The sequence below is a fragment of the Cucurbita pepo genome, chromosome 13 (genome assembly GCF_057944985.1).
Source record: "Cucurbita pepo subsp. pepo isolate OVF chromosome 13, ASM5794498v1, whole genome shotgun sequence".
Taxonomy (NCBI): Eukaryota; Viridiplantae; Streptophyta; class Magnoliopsida; order Cucurbitales; family Cucurbitaceae; genus Cucurbita; species Cucurbita pepo.
This window is the reverse complement of record NC_141810.1, coordinates 11,889,578-11,910,379: the sequence shown is the minus strand read 5'-3', so window position 1 is coordinate 11,910,379 and position 20,802 is coordinate 11,889,578. Positions and strand designations below refer to the sequence as shown.

General features: G+C 37.6%; 4 protein-coding genes across 8 annotated transcripts; 1 reads left to right on the top strand and 3 right to left on the bottom strand.

Annotated features, from left to right (window-relative positions):
- Positions 1-743: 743 nt before the first annotated feature.
- On the top strand, positions 744-5,393 carry LOC111808044 (NEFA-interacting nuclear protein). Its single transcript, XM_023693820.2, has 7 exons — positions 744-1,011; positions 1,107-1,181; positions 2,794-2,851; positions 3,011-3,066; positions 3,229-3,291; positions 4,568-4,639; positions 5,007-5,393. The coding sequence occupies exons 1-7, from the start codon at positions 955-957 to the stop codon at positions 5,265-5,267; spliced, it is 642 nt and encodes a 213-aa protein (XP_023549588.2). The 5' UTR covers positions 744-954; the 3' UTR covers positions 5,268-5,393.
- Positions 5,394-5,911: 518 nt separating this feature from the next.
- On the bottom strand, positions 5,912-8,236 carry LOC111808238 (pectinesterase/pectinesterase inhibitor). Its single transcript, XM_023694104.2, has 2 exons — positions 7,126-8,236; positions 5,912-6,674 (listed from the first exon to the last, which is right to left on the bottom strand). The coding sequence occupies exons 1-2, from the start codon at positions 8,135-8,137 to the stop codon at positions 5,980-5,982; spliced, it is 1,707 nt and encodes a 568-aa protein (XP_023549872.2). The 5' UTR covers positions 8,138-8,236; the 3' UTR covers positions 5,912-5,979.
- A 2,408-nt stretch (positions 8,237-10,644) lies between these two features.
- Positions 10,645-14,380, bottom strand: LOC111808841 (uncharacterized). The gene is made up of 3 exons (XM_023695042.2): positions 13,877-14,380; positions 11,739-13,176; positions 10,645-11,663 (listed from the first exon to the last, which is right to left on the bottom strand). Exons 1-3 carry the CDS (start codon positions 14,160-14,162, stop codon positions 11,477-11,479), a joined length of 1,911 nt encoding a protein of 636 aa, XP_023550810.2. The 5' UTR covers positions 14,163-14,380; the 3' UTR covers positions 10,645-11,476.
- A 1,000-nt stretch (positions 14,381-15,380) lies between these two features.
- Positions 15,381-20,177, bottom strand: LOC111809154 (SNF7 family protein). Of its 5 annotated transcripts, XM_023695523.2 has the most exons (9): positions 20,041-20,177; positions 18,682-18,801; positions 18,251-18,573; positions 17,995-18,165; positions 17,669-17,851; positions 17,260-17,390; positions 16,725-16,893; positions 15,894-16,023; positions 15,381-15,794 (listed from the first exon to the last, which is right to left on the bottom strand). In XM_023695523.2, exons 3-9 carry the CDS (start codon positions 18,512-18,514, stop codon positions 15,526-15,528), a joined length of 1,317 nt encoding a protein of 438 aa, XP_023551291.2. In that variant the 5' UTR covers positions 18,515-18,573; positions 18,682-18,801; positions 20,041-20,177; the 3' UTR covers positions 15,381-15,525. The 5 variants fall into 5 exon arrangements, with proteins under 5 accessions (XP_023551291.2, XP_023551290.2, XP_023551295.2 ...); XM_023695522.2 differs by lacking the exon at positions 18,682-18,801 and having other exon boundaries at positions 20,041-20,176; XM_023695527.2 differs by lacking the exon at positions 18,682-18,801 and having other exon boundaries at positions 18,251-18,569; positions 20,041-20,160.
- Positions 20,178-20,802: the final 625 nt, after the last annotated feature.

Genomic DNA, 20,802 nt, shown 5'->3' with positions numbered 1-20,802 from the left:
TCGGTATATGAGTACGTTCGTTCTTGTTTCTATTTGCGCTACAACACAAATGAGGGGAAGTGTGCACATTGATGAAATGCAAGGAGAAGCTTGATGGTTGAGCCCAAGAAAAGCAAGGCACCTGCATGTTCTCACGCAGGGCCAACATGGGGCGTGCACTCGGGGGCTAACATTAGCGCCCATGAGCACGCCTTTGTCATAGGCTTTAATAAGCAAACAAGCGCCCAGACCATGCTCCCACCCATGCATCATTCTCATTGACACCTAATTCTATATTCATCCATGCATTTTAAATGACCTTGAATTGAAGCATGATCAATCATCAACACTTCATGTGTAGAATCATACTAGTCTATTACCTTTATAATACTTGAAAAAAATAAATTTATTTTGTGTGGAGATAAATCGGAGCGACAAACGACTAAATCTTAATAGATGATGAGTAAGGTTACTCTGCCACTTACAATAACTTGTTATTTAAGATATATTTTTTTGCAAAAATTCTATCCAAAATATTGGGTAGTTTTTTTTTTTTTTTTTTTTTTTTTTTTTTTTTTTTTGAAAGAAAAAGAAAAAAGAAAAGCCATTGGACTGGAGCTTATGCGTTGGGCTGGGCCACTAGGCTGGTCTGAACAGAAAGATATGGGATTTGCCTTTAATTCTCGGGCGTTGGGCTGGGCCACTGGGCTGCGCTGCGCTGCAAAGAAATAAAAACGCTCATGATGAATTAAATATATGATTTCATGTTTGAGAAATTAAATGGTTTGAATCGCGTGAAAATTTCCAACAGATGAACTGAGTTCGGTTCGGTTCTTCATCAGAAGCATTGCAAGGGAGGAATTCGAGAGAGAGTGACAAAAACTTGCAGGGAAGTGACTTTGTAAAACTATAATCCCTTCTAGGCCGTTTATTTTCGGTGAAAATTTCCTGTGTTCGAACTCGACGGCAAGCGAAATGGAGGACGAATCTGCGCGAGCAATCCGGCTTATGAGTTTCGTCTCTGAGGAACAGGTTCTTCTTCTTCTTCCCTTCCTTTCCTTCGATTAATTCACATAAGATTTTGGATTTTTTCATCAAATTAATGCGAACTTATTCATTTTTTGCAGCTGGACGAAGCCAAGAAAACAAGGGGCGAACGAGTTGAGGATGGCACTGCTCAAAGAGACAGACCCCTCTACGAGGTTCTTCAACGTTTATTCACTTTTACACCCGAATTTTAATTCTTGTACTAGAATGGAAAGGAAATATTTGTTTTCTTAGATTGGGCAATGAACATTTAGGTTTTTGGAATAACCTCCTCACGATCAGTGTAAACTCAGGCTATAAGTTGTCCTACCGCAGCTAGCAAGTAGTGATAGATCATAACCACAATATGTCACAGACTATCATTCCAAACATTTGTGAACCATTGGCTTAAGAGACCCTTGTCATTTACAGCTGCGATGCCAAATGAAACTTAGGTTTTTGGGTTTAGAGGCTTGGAGTTTCCCTCTTGGCTCTGATAATGGGATGATGGTTTAGTTGTTTGACTAAACTAAGAGAAGTCCATTTACAAGATTGGATTGGGAAGTCCATTTACAAGATTGGATTGGGAGTCTTTCTCAGTTTATAGGGATTGATATTGAGTCTTATGTCTTCATTCTTTGTGAATTCTATATTTTACTAGTTAGTGCTTCTATGATGTGTACGTTAAGTGAACTTGAGATATTAAGTAACAATTTTTTCTTGACTTATTTAAAACTATATTTCTAATAGACTAGATATTAAGTTACATCCTTGAACTTTCAAAAATTGCATTGATGTTCTTAAACTTTCAAAAAAAAAAAAAAAAAAGTTAAACAAAATACTCTTACAGTTGGTATGTGAATAGAAACCATTTGTATCTTGTTTCAATATTACTCTTGAACTGTCAAAAGTTGCATTAGTATCCTTAATCTTTTAAAAATGGCCTCACGTATATGGAAAGAAATCGTTTATGTACACCCTGTCATCTCCCTTTAATCTATGACATAATTTTGAGGACAACCAGTGGAAGGGAAAATGAAGCATAATCAACTTGAATTCACACATTGAATTTTAATAAGGGGATTTCAAAGCTAAAAGGGGGGCCAACACGTTTGGATACACATTTTGAATATTAATCCAAAAAGTGTCAATTAGTTCAGGTATATCTGGTCAAGCCATGCAAAAAATCAAAGCCTATTTAATATGACCGGTTTTCCTTATACCAACCCAAAATTGCAAACCAACTAGTTTCAACTTGACTCGACATTGGTTTCAGTATGTTTAAAAGAGGGCATTGAAGAACAGATAGTAAATGTTAAGTTGTGGGTGTAGGTAAATGATTTCTTTTAGGCCATAGATTAAGATAGAGCAGAGAAAGAAAATGAAACAGGGAGGTGATGGGTGTAGGTAAATGATTTTTGTTCATACACGAAATATAAGGGTTTTTTTTTTTTTTTATGTTACAACTTTTGAAAGTTCAAAGGTATTATTGAAGTAAGGTAATAATTATTTCCTTTCATATACTTACAGTAATGGTACTCTTGAATTTTTTTTAAAGTTCAAGGGTATAAATGAAATAAAGTGGGTATTTTCTATAATTAGTCTTATTAATATTAATACTTCAGTTGTCTTTGGTGGCCTAAATCTTTGTAAGGCCTGTTTTTGTAATCTTTCACTCTTCTTAATGAAAATACTAAAGTTTACATGAATGTACTCCGTTTATGAGCATTTGAGTGCATAGATTTAAACATTTTTGTTGATAACTACGTTTCTCTTTTCTGTTCACAGATCTTAAAGGAAAATAAAGACAAGCGTGATGCTGAATTTAATGAACGGTTCAAGCACAGTGAGTGCTGAAGTGTAATATCAATTTTAATAACTCATGTACTAATATTTACTATCGATCCAATCAAGGATGCCAGATAGCAGAGACAATCGAAGATATAGGATCACATCCATGCCATCATGCATTAAAATTCATGCTTATTCAGCTCTTTTACTGCAGGACCACCAAAGGCTCTGGACGAGGATGAGACAGAATTTCTGGATAAATATGAAATAGTGAGTCTATTTGTTTTACACTCGTTAGCCATTAGCACCGCTTACAATTTGTTAATTAGTTCAATATCAAGTAACCAAATCATATTTAGTATTTCAACACATGATTGTAAATTTGTTCTTTCTTCTCTTTTCTTTTAAATTTTATTGTCAATTGAAATGCAGTCAAAGAGAGAATATGAAAGGCAAATGGCTGATGCAGATGAACAAGAGCTTCGCAGTTTTCAAGTAATTATCCTTATGTCCAAATCAAGCAAACTTTCTGTGTTACTTGTTTTTCCTTTTCAATTTATTGATAAATTGTATGCTATATCACTTTGAAGAATCGTATGCTAATCAACTGTAATTTCATATGGTAGTTATTATGGGATTATTGAGCATGCTATGCTACATTAGAGAAAGGCTTCCAATTCTGAGCATACGATGCTACTTATTTCCTTAATAATAATGGTAGTCTGTAGTGTTTGATTAATACACTATTCGAAATAGCCTGAAAAATTTGCTCCAATGTGTGCTTTGTGCACATGTGGAAGTGAGGCACCCTAAGTGCTCATCTCTTCTTTAGCGCTACAAATTTTCAAAAGTAGGGTTAAAACTAAAAAAGAAGAGTAAAATAGAGCTAGAAAAACATCAGCTTCAAAATAAAGTTGGTTTATCCCTTTCGGTTCGTTCTTTTCATCCGAAACACTCTCTCCACACCAATGTATATGGAGAAACATGGAAATGAGACTGAAGCCAAAGATTATACGGCCAGAAGTCTAATGACAAGGAATGTGGGATGTGGACCTGTACAGTGTTTAGTATGATGAATTTTAATTTGAAGTCTTTGTTCGACTTTTCCCCCTTTGTTGTTGAGAGGTCCATACTACTTGAATCTTCTTTGTTTGTAACAGTTAATTCTCTATCTTTTATACTTTATGTGCTGGTTTTTCTATATTGTTTACTTACTGAAGCCGTCACTTTCTTTTGTGCATTATGCTTAAATGTTAGATGATTATTTCACTTCAGGTTTTAAAGAACGTCTTATTATAGTGGCCAACAGCTGAATCATTATTTTTCTCTAGAGTATAAATATATTACCGGCCGTAGAGACCATTCTTTAGCAGTGGTTTATCTCTAAGATTAATAAGTACTGAAAAAAAATGATTGCAGTTCTTCAGTGTGTTTTGGGTCATGAAGATGATTCGTATTAAATGAATCAATTCTTGAATTCAAGTGCCTGTGTTTCCGTTGTTATAGATTAGATACAGTCGTAGTAAAAAACATTGCACTTAGCCTCCAAATTTATACTTGATTATTGTTCATAAAAGATCTGTCTTTGCCCAACAATTTTTAGTAACTGATGAAGGCTGCAGACAAATACGCCACAGTTTTTAATCAACTATCATGCTTGTGACTCTGTTTTTGGTTGCCTCTTGCTTTCTGCTTAGTGATACTACATCTTGTCGACAATAGTGGCCACTCTAAATTTCTTCTCAAGTACTGTTTCTTGATGTTCTTTCAGGCAGCAGTAGCAGCACAATCTATTTTGTTGAATGAAGTGAGGGAAATAACCCCCCCTGCTCCAGCAGCTCAGGTTGGTTTAATTCAAATTCTACGCACATCCCGTAACTTTTGGTGTGAGTATCCACATCATGAACGATCAAACAACAATTCCACTATCTGATAGCAAGAACCATATTCGTAAATTCTAAATATCAGCTAAAACTCGTGGATATTAGAAATTCTTAGATTGTTAGATGTTTTAATGAAATGTTAAGTGTGCTAAATGATGGTGGCTAGCTTGTAGACGTGACTGCTATCTTCTGTATTTATTATACATACAAGGGTGTGAGTACATTCATCAGACCGGTCTGTTGTTTCCTGTCGAGATGCGATCATGCTGGTGTAATGAAGGTTCATTGTATCAATTAGCACCTAATATCACCCTCAATTGTGTGCAGGAAAAGGCACCAGTTAGGAAAGAAACTCCGGTCACTCGACCGCCGAGTATGATTATTAGAGTAAAGCCACAGGCAAAGAAAGCGAGGATCGAACCGAGAAGCCCAGAAAAAGGTGGTAGCAGAGCTGAAATCCCTAATGCCAAAGCAGAGGAGAGTTCAGAATCAGTAAGAACACATGATACCAGTAGTGATAGGCCGCTTGAAGCTGCTACAACAATAGGACTAGTTTCATATAGTGATGAAAGTGAAGATGAAGATTAGCAAATTGAGTTGGCTGTTAGAATTTCCCCCCAACAATCACCAATACTGTATTAAATTTTTTGGTTTGAGTTCCTGAAATGATGAATCCTTTTTTTATAAAAAAAATAAATATATTCGAGTTTATAACATGAAAATATTATATTTATTAATAATATAGTTATATGCCTTAAATGAATTTACACTACTTGGATCATACACATGAAAACATAAGTATTTTTAGTCCAGTGATTTAATTATAATTAGTTTTGTATAAAGATTTAATTATAATTACTCGGGTTCAATTATAATTATTTTGTGTAAGGGTTTAATTTTAATTTATTCTAATATAATCTTTGGTTTTACATTTTTTTTTAAAAATGGTTTGGATTAATTAAGAAAAGTTTTGAATGATTAATGTTTTTTTGTTTTCAAAATGGTCATCAAATTATTTTTAAGAACATAATATTTGGAAGGGAAAAAAAGAGTTTGTTTATCTTCTTTTATAAATAATTTGGTTAAAAAAACTAAATAAAATTATTTAAAACTAAAAAAAAAAAAATAATAATAAATCTGAAAAAAATAAAGAGTAATAAAGAAAGAAAATATAATAAATAAAATAATAATAATAATAAAAAAAAGAATAAATGATTTTAAGAATATCCGGGTCCAGCAAGCTTACACGATGAGGATGAGGAAGCCGCAAGAATGAAACGAAAAAATAAAACAAATATTTCTAGATCCTGAAGCCCAACAAGTAGGGCCCACCAGTGGTGGGAAGCCACGTTCTTCCCTGAATGAACGGCCCAGCGGTGTACTTCAGAGCCTCGTTTCTGCCGATCACTCTCACGCCCTTCCACTTCACTCTCCCGTTCGTGTTCGCCCCCGGCCCTCTGTTCCCATGCTCCAAATACGAGCATGTTTCCAACGCGAAGTTCCCTGCCCACGGCATGTACCCAACCGGCTGAATGAAATCCCCCAATGTCGTCTCCATTATCACGGTTCTCGCGTATGCCTTCCATGGCCTTCCCAGGTACGTCTTAATCTTGAATCTCTCTGCGAACAGTTTCTGTTCTGGTACGATTCTGCAGTTGTGGATTACTAGCCCGGAGATTTCTTTCATATCTGCCCGCCCTTGGGCTGTCACGGTGTTGTATTGGTTCTCCATTGGGCGCCGGACGATGATTAAGGAGTTTTGGATTATGGTGGATGAGTCGCCGAAGATGAAATCCACGGTGCCGGAGATGACGCAGTTCCGGTAGAATTGACGGTGGGTTTGCACGTAGAGGGTGTCTTGGTAGCCGTCCATTCTGCAGTTGAAGAAGGCGGATTTGTCGGATTGGACTCTTAGGGCTACGGCTTGGTGGCCTTCTGGGCCGGCTGTGTTTTGGAATCCCATCGATTTGCAGAGGAATCCGTCTCCTAGAGCGGCTGCAAGGTGAAATTCTTTTAGACATTTAGAGTAAGAAGTGTTGAGAAAGCCTAAACATGTCAATATCTGCTGGTTACAAATGGTATCAGAACTAGATTTTGATGTTAGATAGAATGATTCAAGTGGGTGGATTGTGAGATCCCACGTCCAGACGATGTAGGTGCAAGGATACTAGACCCAAGTGGGTGGATTGTGAGATTCAACATCGAGTGATGTGCATCGCCCGTGTGAGATCCCACATCAGTTGGACAAAAGAGTTCCACACAAGGTGATGTGCCAGCAAAGCAAGGACGCTGGACTCTAAGAGGTAAGAGGGATAGATCGCGAGATCCCACATCGATTTGAGGGGAGAGCGAGACATTATAAGGGTTTTGTGGCAAGCAAGGAAAGTCTAACGAGGACAATGCTGCTAGCAGTGGCTCTTACAAAGAGTTCATGGCAAAAACTTACAGAAAGAGGCGGTGTCTTGGGTGGTGATGCCATCACGGTTGCATTTCCGGCCAGTGACAAGGGTTTTTCTCGGGCCATCTCCATACATGAAAACGTTCCTCATCTCTTTAGTCACAATGATATACTCATTATAGATCCCTGCCTTCACGTAGATTACATATCTTCCTTTTGAGCCTTTTGGGTATGCAGCCAATGCAGCAGCAATGCTCTTGAACTGTCCGCTACCGTCCTTAGCCACCACAGCGTTCGGCTTCGCTCTGCCGCCGCCACCTCCTCTAGCTGCCAGCAGCTTCCTGTCTGTCCTCGACAGCCATGTCGGGAACCCATCACTCCCTATTTCAGTTGCTCCAAGAAGCCTGCGCCCACTTGGTTTAATCTTAAATTGCAAGCCGTATCTTTCAAGAATGCTGGAAACAGCATCAACAAGAGCCAGAGCATTGCTGGTGAGCCTGCCAGCAAAATCAAGAGTGTCTTGCATCTTCTTTCGGAGTTGGGGATCGAATTCCTCAAGACCATCAAGACAAGATTGCTGATAAGAAATGACAGCCGTGAGCCAGTTCTTGATATCAGCTATGCGATCCTCCTTGGTGTGTAATTCAGGGTCGCCGACAGTGGAGTAAGAAGCATGTAGCTCATCAATGGCGTATTGCAATAAGTCCTTGCAATCCTCGAGACTCATTTTGATGGTGGCGTTGTTAGCAGCCTCCACCATAAGGTTATTAGACAAGTTAAACCCCTTTTTAATCTCTTCAACAGTAGCAAGAATGGCGGCTTTAACATACGCCTTAGGGTCACTTGCTGAGGCATTATGAGCGGTGCTGACGAGTGTGTTTTGACATTCGTTTTGATAATTTGTAGAAGAACAAAGGGATGAGACAACCTTCATCTTTGGGGACAGATTCTCCACCATAGAATCGGAACTGTTGTTCTTGTTAACGACGGCAATGACCGCCATAGCTACGCCGACAACGAGCATGAGGGACATGCCCGTCACGACCACCTTCTCGACCATTTTTAGTTTGTTTATGTCAATATGGAAAGGCTTTCCTCCTACAAGTGAGAGTGATCAAAACCCAGGTGGAATAAGCTGCTGCTGCTGCTTTTACCACGACAAAGACTGTTCTTTTTTTTCCTTTTTTTTTTTTTTTTTTTTTTTTTTTTTTTTTTTGGGTTTTTGAAATGATATTGAATGGAGCTGGTGATAGCAAATGGCTTGCATGGGAAGATTATATAGTGATGAAGTTTGCCTGAAATAGGACTTGTTTTTCTCAACAATTATCATCCTAATTTAAGTAATTCTATTATTAAATTTTGAAACAGAGTTCTTCTGTTATTCTAGCTCGTTATTATGGATAGAATTGTCGTCTAAGAGTAGAATAAGATTATGGATTTGGTATCATCCATCAATAAAATCTATGGGTTTGATTTGTGGAGGAACACTGTTTCCTGCAAGCTATTTGTGGTCGAAAGAGGAGAGTTGAATAGATGTGCATGTTCATGGGTTGGAGCTATGCGTCTCAATCACATTAGTGTTGGATTGATATGGCAACCCTAGAAGGGGTGAATAGAATTTTAACGATAAAAGTGTTTAAACGTGATTAATTTTTCTAATGATAAAACTTTTTACAATAAGTAGAAGATGATAATTACTATAACAAAGTAATTAAGTCAAAACAATAATCAAGTAGAACATGCAATAAATCACAATAATAATTTTGAAATTAAATAGGAAAGAGTTAGAGAAAATGACACCGTAGTTTTATAGTGGTTCGGTCAAACTCGACCTACTCCACTCTCCAAGCGCCTCTTGGGAATTTGAATAAAGAACTTTCTCGACTCTTTCTACGGATCAGAGTCAAACCGCTACACCGCTCTTTTTACGAGTTCAAGAGCAAACTAATCCTTTTCATGGCGCAGGATCAAACCGATACAAGTATTTGAGTTTGATAATAACACACCACAACTCTCTCAAAGAGTAGATTTACAAATTGGGATACTCACAACTATTTACTCACAATACAATAATAATCCCTCTCCTCTCTCAAAGAGTAGATTTACAATTTGGGATACTCACAACTATTTCCTCACAATACAATAATAATCCCTCTCCTCTCTCAAAGAGTAGATTTACAATTTGGGATACTCACAACTATTTCCTCACAATACAATAATAATCCCTCTCAAGAATGAGATGAAGAGAAATAAACTTGTAAGCTTGGAGAGAGCAACAAACAATGGAGACTTTGAAGAAATAAACTTGTAAGCTTGGAGAGAGCAACAAACCATGGAGACTTTGAACAGATGAGGATTGGAGAATGTATGTAGGTCGTGTATTTTGAAATGTGGGGAAGATAGTTTATATAGAGGAGAAAAATGGCAAAATGTAGGAATTAATATTGACCATTGGATTGTGTTAGGAATAATGTAAGGTGGAGATTAAAAGTAAATAAATAAGAAGATTTTCTCAATTCATTTATTTAAATTTTTTAATATAATAATAATAAAAAGTTAGGTGAGTAAGATCAAATGAAAACTCAAAATTTATTATAAATATAATAATATAATAATAATAAAAACTATGTGAGTAACTACCAAAATTTTAAAATATAATAATATAATATAGTAATAATAAAAATCGATGTGAGTAACGGTTAGATTCAAATTTATATTGTGTAAAAATAACTTTATTTAAAAATATAATAATAAGAAAAACTCCACCATTTGTTACTCTCCCAAAATTATAAATGTTATACTTTCATATATTTTGATTTGTCAATCATTTTGATTTTGCTGCCACATCATCACGTCGGGTATGTTGTCTCGACTGTAATTTCTTCGTTTTAGCTCTGATTTGAGTAATTGAAAAGTTGTTGAAATCGTTATTTCCGACCTTATACTGTGGACAGTTCAAAATACTGAAAATAGTTAATAATTAAAAAGTAGGTTTGTTATCATCAAAACATCAATTAATTGATTGAAATTAATTAAAGTGAGATCAAGGGCCAAAAATACTGAAAATGTTAGGCATCACTCGTCAAGTTGTCTCATTGTCTTCCGTGCCACAAGGCTCGTCGGTTGTCGAGTGTCTATGCGTCTCAATCACATTAGAAGAGGGTATGTTAGGCATCACTCGTCAAGTTGTCTCATTGTTTTTCGTGCCACAAGGCTCGCCGGTTGTCGAGTGTCAACGATAACAATTGCGCCACCGTCACACATTTAGGGGTTGGAGCTATATGTCACAATCACATTAGAAGAAGGTATGTTGTGACGATAGGCATCGCTCTTCAAGCTGTCTCATTGTCTTCCTCCACGCCACATGGTTCACCAGTTGTCGGGTGTCGTCAATAACGGTGCAACAGTTGCACCGCCGTAGGAAGTAATCGGCCACCACCGCACCAATGATATGGGTTTTGGAGTTGCCTTTTGATCACTTTTGAATGATTGAACCAATTTAGATGGCTGGGTGAAAGAAAAGGCATCGATGTTAACATGACCCATCCCAAAATGAGGCACTATGAATTCATTTAAAAGCAAGTGAAACAAGTCCCTTGCTCACATTGTCTATCACATAACATTCAAACATATAAACGTTTCATCTGTTCTAGACAGTAGAAAGTACAATCATTCAAGGGATATCAGTGTGCCCATACGATCAATCCCATAAGCAGACAGAGTACAGAAACCTACTGTAATACAACTAGACAAGAACATTTTAGGAGCTTCATCCATATCTATGGAGAATAGAAAAGAAAAGAGAAGCTTGAGAATGGCACCATGTTGGATCCGCTGGCTGACTTCTTCAAGCTGATCCACTGCCGGCATTCCCTTAAGCAGTAATAAAAATGGCATGGGTGTAACATACAAAGCCCTGATGCAGATTTAGTAAGGATACTGAAACTGGTCAAAAGACATCATTTAGCTAGCTAACTTTGTGTGGTCTAAACAAAAGAGAATCCTATTTCTTTCCAGTGCCATAGATGACGAACTTATACGGCTTAAATGCTAGTGTATCAAGTGCACAACTCCCTGAGAAGACGAGAAAAACACGTGAACAAAGTCGTTCCTTCGAGGAAGTAACTTAAAATGGCAGCCCTGCACCTGGGATGATCTTCATAGACTAGTAGATGACTTGCTCCCCGTTCAGAAAGTGGAAATTTTCTCTAATAATGTAAATGGAAAAGAACAGAATAAGCCAACCTTGAGGCCCTAAGCATCTGTAATCCAAGTCACTTCTGGTATCTTTTGTAATAATACTCCCTTCAATGTGATTAACATTTCACCTTAATCATCCTTCATATCAGCTGTTCGAGGGTAAAGCTTTTTGCTTTATGGGTGTACTTGTGTTGATTAATCAAAGTTCAGTTCTTGAACTTCCATATGTATTACCTTCTGTTAGCATAATATTAATTGGCTGCCATCCTGAAATATGATGAGTAATCCATTTCTTCATTGAGGTTATCATATACAAAATCTGAAGCACATCGCCCAAGGCAAAATCGGTTAAGCATTCGTTCCTTAGAATCAATGCTGCTTGATATCTGCAAATCAATTGAAACAGAAGTTATTATTTTGAAACTAAAATCCAAAATCTAGAAAGCCAGAAACCAAATCACCTGCAAGAAGAAGCCATTATTGCAGAACGACCCGCTGGAGAAGCCAAAAAATTCTGAATCTTATCCCATATAGCTTTTTGGTATTGATTGGGATGCCCACCTAGAGGGTTCACACACTTCCACAATTTTTCTGTTTTACCAACATACAATTGCACAGCTCCAAAATTATGCCTCACTACCATATTATGCTCTATCGCACTATTTAGTGCCATTTTTACATCAGTGTTGCAGTTTCTCAAGTCTCCATATCGGATGCACTCAGTTATATTTGCCTCATTTGGACTAATTTTTTCCATTTTCAGGGTGTTTAATGCAAGAAGAATAACTCCAATAAGGCCTTGAATGTACTCCGAAGGTGGTGGTTGCCCCTGAGATCCCCAGGCATCATTATAAGAAGAACTTCTAACAAGAGTGGTGGAAGATGAATGAGGTGCATACTCTACATCACGAGCATGTCGTTTATTAAACGCATCATGATGGAATGACTGGCTACCATGCTGACTACGGCCTTTGTCTGGCGAGTTAAAGTTGGCAAAGTTTTGAGACGTAGTATGTGGTCTAAATTCACTAGCTTGATGATGAAAATTTTGAGCATTTATAGCATAATTGGGGTGATCAGAGATATGCAGCTTACTAATATTGGGTGCGGAGAGATCGGGTTGAGTAGGGACTGGGATAGAATTACGATTAACGGGGTTAGGAGAAAAAACATAATCTGGCCGAAAAGGAGGATGGAGCTGCATTGTTTTTTGCCTCACGTGAGGAGGCTGGTAACTCGAGGAACTACCCATTGAAACACTACCATCAGTCCTAGCATGAGTGTAATTTTCAATAAACAGATTTGGCGTAGACTGACTAGAAGAGGCTACAGAACTGCTATTACCGCTATTACCGAAGAATTCATGAGGTGCTTTCTTAAACTGCTTTGCTTGGATATGATTTGGTTGGTTTAAAAAACTAGGGCTTTCCTCGTGCCTAGAAACAGGCGAGCTTAAGGCTCTGGATAGGACTGGTTGGTTGGAGTTTTTATGTATAGATTTACCTTTATGTTTGTTGTTTCCCAAAGAGACATTTTCAGGTTTGTATACTATAGCTTGTGCTGTCTGCTGATTATGATCAAGTCCAGAGTTCTGAGATATTTGAGGGTCAGAAGTAAGGGTACTGTTCACGAGTTGAGATGATTCCGCACTGGATATTGGGAGTCCTCCAGCTACAAGACTCATCCAAAGCCAAACACTCTTTGCTGCTGCAACTAGTGGTGCAGAAGCCCTTTGTGGCTGTGCGAGAAGAATATTGTATCTTCTCATTCTTAATTGATGAAGCGCGTTAGAAAAATCTCTATCACCAGAAATTAGCAAATAATTTGCAGGAGCAGGGTTATCGACCGCCCAAAACAACATATCGACTAGAATCTTCTTGTCACTTGCATCCTTAACACCTGATAGAAGAAAGACTATCAAGATCACCCATCTACTAGATCCAAAGAGTGAAGCCAACTTAAGACTAATAAAAAGAGCAGCACAATATATATACACACACATTTGATGTCATTTGACTTATACAAGCCTAGATTCATGGGCGAAGGCAATCTTTTTCGTTATTATCCAAGACAGGATAACGAAAGGGCAAGCTTAATCACTCACTAAATACCTAAAATGATAAAAGTGAGCATAGCGCAACGGTAATTCGCTCGTACTCCTTCTATGTGGTTGGAGAGGTTCAAGTCTCCATACAATCTTCAAAAGCAGTGCAAAAAATACTCACAAAATCACATATGAAAGGGGGACGGATGTAAATAAGGTCACATTAAACGAAGAACATCACAACAGAATGACAAGATGTGTTTATTCATAAATGAAATCTTAATCAATTTGCTACCAAAATTGCTTGGATATTAAGATGGCATAAGAAGGCGTCCAACAATTAACCCACTACCACCAACACCTCAAGAACAAGGTATGTTTTTTCCAAAGCCCTTACATAGATTCAAGCATCACACCAGAAAAATCACATCCGACCTATAATCCGGTGGAGAGAAACCAAATTCATCCAACAATGATCACAGAAATAACAGAATCTAACCCTAGGGTTTCCATAAAGCCTTAGAACGAGAAACAGAATCTGGGGAAAAGAATTACCGGCAGGGACGTGATTCAAGGCGATGCCAGTACTGGAGAGAGCTTGCTGAATAGAGTTGGGAATGCGATTAGTATCACCGTAGGCGGAAATGGAAACAGGACCGCAGTAGTTAATTTTCACGAGGGCGGAACTGATGTTTTGGGCGATTGCGTGAGGATCGCAGCCCTTAGGGACCTGACAGTTCTCAATGTCCCACCATACAGAAGTCTTAGCCCTAACGTACTGGGGCTCTGCTGAACCCGTCGGTGCGGCCGCCGTTACCACCGTAGCTACATCTCCATTCATGGCCACTGAGGAAATCTCCAAGCAAAGCAGATGGAAATGGTAAAGGTCAGCCGCAAAACGGACCACTCATCATATTTACAGCCTCATCTGAATCTATTCATTAGGACCCTTTTACACGTTGGTCCAGGAAAAATAGACCTTTAATCTTTCTTCGAAGAACGGTCAGAAGAACACTTCTCTTCAGCGCATTTTCCACTCCAATTTCGAGTCTTTCTGGTCAAAGAATTGTGTTTTTGATCTCTAAAATAACTTTTTCAATCAGTGAATCTTATTAGTAAATCTAACTTGTCTTCTAACAATATTCTAGAAGTAAGGGAATTCGATCTAGCTCGAAGTGGGAAAATGTAGCTTAACAACCCGTTCGTGTTCGGCCCACGCCTTGCACCTTTGAGCGTTAACCTACACGCACCCTCTAGCCACGACTTGTGTATAGTTTGACTTAGTGACCCCTTTTGGCTCCAGCTCAACCTAATTGACTTAAATGACTCCGTTTGCCATTTTGAACCGTTCCCCAAGCCATATTTAATGCATTTGGAAGCATTTGGGGTCACTCATTAGCCAATTTAAAATAGTTAGAACCACTTTGTATTAAATAGGTGAATTAATTCCTTAGGCATGTTTTTAACTATAATGTCAGTGAACATCATAGGTATAATCGAACTTTGATGGGCAGGATTGAACAAACGTTGACTCAAGAAATTTAATGACTTTAGCTTAGGCCTACAAGCAAGTAAGCTTACTATTGAAACACGTTTGGGTTAGGTTGGATGAATTGTATGTTGCATGTATTATATGGCTTCTCTACTGTTACTTACTTTATTATGTTATATTTATGAACTTCATGTGATGCATATACTTCCAGAACGTTGATCTATGTATTTTATGATACCATGTTCACATCATACCCTATGACTCACATGATGAGTAATGTATGATAAGAACAAATAATGTCATGAACAGTATGAAAGTGTGATGACCTTATACATGTTATATTTCATGAACACGAATACTTCTCCAATACATTTCGTACAAATGCGTACACCATGATATGATATACACTCCTTTCTTTCTGTTGGTTTCCACTACTGTGAACATATGCTAACCCATATCAAGTCTAGGGGTACGTATACGAGACCATCGGTGGGTTCATACGCGCGTGCATTAACTGTGTGTAGATAAGTATTATACATCCAACTTTATCCAAAAAAATCTAAAGAATAATCAAGAAAAATAGGTTTCACCATGAACTATGTTACATGTGATTGTATTTTCTGACCCCATAGTAGGGCCTCTTCCTCGGTTTTTTTAAATACTCAAACCAGGTTTAACATTTTCAAGTAAAAGCAAGAACGGGACGATGGAATCAGCTAAGCTCCATTATTTTCAACTTGCTCTTAGAATTTGACTTCTGGATTACTGTCTCCTTTCCTGTTTCTTCAACAAGCTTTAGATTTGATAAGGCAGCGCTCAATGAATCGTCAGAAACTGTAGCAACTTGGTTACCAGTTGCAATATAAACCCCAGTGTCTGAAGTCGATGCGTCGAGGTTTTGGCCTGCTACTTCCAACTCGAGCTTCTTAAACTCCTCCTCGATATCTTCCTCTTCGAGAATCGAGCCAGATGGAGCTGAGTCTATGATACACAGAGCCATATTCAATCATAATGAAAGAGAAGTTCCCAGAATGCTAAGTTTTTAGACGAGAAACTTGGAAAAATCCAACATATATGTACCTATAACACTTGCAACTTGCTTTTGTATATCGATGCTTGCTTCTAGTTCCTGCAAACTATGCTGGAGTTGGTCCCAACTAACCTCGTGTTCTTTCATTACCCGAGCACCAATTTGAATAGCCTCAGAAACCTGCCAACAGAGTATGATATTACTTTTTAGTCAACCTAATACATCAAACCCGAAGAATTTATTAGTAGCTCAAAATCTGTATTCGTTTTTAAATAGTTTCAAGCTAAGAAATTGCAAACTGTGTCACTTTTAGAGAGTCAATGGTGACAGCAGAAGACGTTTCACTAATCAAAGAAGAAAACTGACGATGGTAATGGTAAGTGTGAGATCTCACATCGATTGGGGAGGAGAATGAAGTATTCTTTATAAGGGTGTGGAAACCTCTCCCTAGCAGACACATTTTAAAAACCTTGAGGGGAAGCCCAAAAAGGACAATATCTGCTAACGGTGGGCTTGGGCCTTTACAAATGGTATCAGAGCCAGACACCGGGCGATGTGCCAACGAGAAGGCTGAACCCCGAAGGGGAGTGGACACGAGGCGGTGTGCCAGCAAGGACGCTGAGCCTCGAAGGGGAGTGGATTAGGGGATCCCACGTCGATTAGAGAAGGGAATGAGTACCAACAAGGACTCTGGCCCCGAAGGGAGGTGGATTGTGAGATCCCACATCGGTTGGGGAGGATAACGAAACATTCTTTATAGGGGTGTGGAAACCTCTCCCTAACAGACGCGTTTTAAAAACTTTGAGAGGAAGCCTAAAATAGAAAGCCCAAATAGAACAATATCTTCTAGTGGTGGGCTTGGGCCGTAAACAGTAAATTACTGTTTTGGTTGATTCAGCGTCTGCAATAGCATTTAGGACTTCCTCCACTCTGTTTAAGAGAGATGCAACTTTTTCTCGACTTTCTGTGGTGATCTTTAACTCTCTTGCATGTTTCAGTGCGGTTTTTTTGTTTCCAGACTTTAAAGAAGCTAATGCGGATTGTCTTGACCTGAAATGAAAAAATGGATTAATGTCATAAGACAACTCACTATCTGGGAAGACAAACTTCACAAGCATATTGCAAGAAGAGATCTATATTATAATTACAGTCATTCCACCCATTCTAGTCTCAAACATCAAAAAACTTCATTTAAGCAGGACACTTCAAGGGAAGATTTTAGTAGATGATAGACACTCTTGACACAGAATTGCTCAAACGTTTTCATCACCCCCCCCCCCCCCCCCCCCCAATCATATCGTGAACGACCTATAGATGTATTATCGAGTCAGTGACGGGATTTAATATAGTTGCAACTTTGACTAGAAGGATTTAGTATAATTTGTAAACTAAGTGTTAAGAGCCATAAATAGTTACACATCATAGCGCTGGTCAATCACATCAAGTTGACGCTGAAGCCTTTCTGTTGTCCAAATCAAGTGCAGAATGTCGTAATCGAGAGTCGTGATACCAGGAACTTTTACTGCTGAGAGAGAGAGCTTTACACCCTGGTTAGGGGGGATAGAGAAATCAAAAGAGAGCTCGGAAGGCGAAAACTCACTTAAAAACTGAAGTCGGTATTAGAAATTTAACATAGGTTGCAAGTAATGATCCTATCATGGTACATTCTTAACATTCTTTACTATACAACAGACTTAAACTTACTAATTTCTTATTTTGTAACTAATTTTCCAGTATAGTCCTCAGGCAGGCTGCAAAGTCTTACACTAGAACAAGAATGTGCTGATATGAAGAATAAATTATGAAGAAGGAAATAATGGCATACCTCTACAAGTTCCTTTTGTTCTTTAGAGAGATACCTTGCTTTACCACATTCAGTCAAGTAACTCAGGATAGCAGTCGCTTCATCAGGTCCTCCACAGATGTTCTGGAACTTCACCATTGTAATTACGCAGGCAGAGGTCCAATTACTATGAGATAAACATTTGACAACTTCAGCTGCTCTATCCTAGGCATGGAAACATTTCAAATTAAAGTTAAAGAAGCAAAAACCAAAGTGATGAAAGATTAAGATGAACGTTGAAGTAAATTTCAAGGCAGAACCTTACAAGTCATGTCTCTAAAGAAAGAGAGGAGATTTAAATCATATACCTGCAATACACGGGCAAGAACTATATAATCATCGGAAAGCAAACTGTCGGGGTTCTTTTTCGATGTACCCATCAAATTGCTTAGTTTTTTAAACAAGTAAGAGAGTTGGCCACCCCTTGGGTCCAGCATGTCACTACGTCTTATAATGTCGCCCTCAATCTGCATTAGATGCTGAATGGAAGGTTGAACTATTTATTATAGGATAGAACAACAACAAAGTTCAATGAACAAAAATCATCTTAGTCGAAAGGAATACCAGAACATGGTCAAGGCAGAGTGGAGCCAACCCCCCTCGAGAAAACCATTGATTCTTTATTTTAGACGGTTTTAAGAAGATGAAGTTGAATTGATGGGCAATGGTGAGGATCAAATCCCTCCAAAATAGGTATCTGGGTTCCCAATCAGATTTTTGCCCACTGAATGCCTTGAACCGAGCTGTAGCCACCACTTCGTTATCCCAGTCAGGGACTTTTTCCCTGATGAACTCTCTTACAAGTAGCTCCTTTGATTCCTTTTCCATTTTGTTTGCACTCTTCACACCTATGATTAGAGCTGCTTCATAATTTCAAGCCAATCTACCTGGCAAACCATGAGTTAGCAAAAACATGTATTTTGATTCTAAACACTTCCTTTACATGTTCTCAAGTAATTTCAAATTGTAGATTAATACAAAATATCATTACCTACCTATCAGTTCATCAAGCATCATTGGAACTTCTAAACACTTAAACACGATGCTTTACGCGTCGTACACCCAAAGGGGTTAAATTACATCATTTCATCAACTAGTGAAGCAAGTGAATTCCACTGTGCGCAGCAAAGATAATTTTAAGTAAGTCATTGAGGACTGTACAGATCTTGAAAAACACAAAACCAATAAACGTGAGAGACAGAGAAAAGTCCTTACATTGAGAAAAATTCTCCACTACTTAATGACCTAAGTTCGTACCTAGCAGAAAAGGCATATAGAAGATACACATCTAGGAATTCCTACAGAAAGAGAGAGAGAGACTAAAGCACGACATCCTCGTAACTCCGAAACGCCAACCAACTTTCCCCCAAGGAAAAGGTAGACTACTGAGCCATGCCAGAGTGTTCAACCAATATATAAATCTTTTTAAATATATTCTTAGAACTCAATGACACAGATACAACTTATAGACCAGATCCTGTTCAAGTAATGTCCTGTTCAAGTAATGTCATTAAAATTGTGAGACCCCACATCAGTTGGAGAGGGAAACAAAGCATTCTTTGTAAGAGTGTGGAAACCTCTCCCTCAGCAAGGACACTGGCCCCGAAGGAGGTAGATTGTTAGATTGTGAGATCCCACATCGGTTGGAGAGGGGAACAAAACTTCTTTATAAGGGTGTGAAACCTCTCCTTAGCAGACGCGTTTTAAAAACCTTGAGGGGAAACCTGAAAGGGAAAGCCCAAAGAGGACAATATCTACTAGTAGTGGATTTGGCCGTTACAAATTTTTTTAATATATTCTTTGAGCAGTGTCCCTTCTGGGTTAGGTATTAGCAAATTTGATCATTATATATGCCAACAGACATGTAGACGCTATTATATAAAACAACAAGTAACATTATAAGAGTGTATACTCAGAATAAGATAAGAACAAATTCGATCAATATTTGGGGCTGAGAGAAAACCAAATGAAAAACAGGCATACTAAATCTAAGCTCAACTTTCATCAATTAAAAAAGAGATTGCAGAATCAAAGAAAATGAACACAGTTTAGAAGTCGATGATAAGTAAAATTACCTAACCTTCTTTAATTAGAGCAACTATAAACCTCTTTTTCTCACTACAATCAGCATGAAATCAAGCACGCAGCAAATCTAAAGCGGAAATGAATCAAAAGCACAAACAGGTGTATGATTAAAAGAAGCGATAGGCCGATTACAAAGGTAGCATTGACGAAAACGAAATAGCAATCAACCAAAGTGATTCTTCGAGACACTGAATACAAAAACTTCATCCTTAATCCAAAACCTCACCGAAACACAAATTAAATGAAATTGAAGTAAAACAAATGATGACCTTCGTAAGCAATCACAAGTGTTGGCGTCGAAATTGAAGACTATATCTGGTGAAGCTTGAAGAACCCAGAAAGGGGAACTCCTAAACCCCCGGTTTTTTTTTCTTTTTCTTTGTAAGAATATTAGTTGTTCATACGCTAAATTAAAAATTGAGTGTTTGTAAATTTCTGTATAATTTTAAATTTAATTTTGTTTGATGAATTAATAAATGGTAACTTTTTAAAAATTTTAAAATTTAGAAACTAAATTATAATTTTTAAAATTAAAATGGATATGTACTTAAAAATTATGGACTAAATTATAATTTTATTGGTTGTTTTTTTAGAGTTAAATTTTGTAACTAAATTAATAAAAATATTATAGTTAGTACTTTATTTTAAAAATATGGAATAAATATATTACATATGTGATTGGAGATTAAGACTATTTAATAATTGTAATTCTCTTTTAAATTGTTGGGCCTTCGGTTTTTTCATGTGGGTTTATACCCGGCCCATTTCTTGCATAATAAACTTTTAAAAAATATTTCTAAATAAAGTAACTATAGTTCTTAAATTTTGCTACTAAAAGTTGAGAAAATCACTGTGAGGTTAATGGATTATTAACTTCTAAAAGGTAAATAAGTGTGTTTTATTATGGTTAATCAGTTATGGTAGATAAAAAGCAAAAGTTGGTAAAAAAAAGGAATTGTCATTTAATGGATAATTTACCGATAATTAACTTAATGGGTAAGTTACCGTTGAATAAAAAATTATACTCAAGT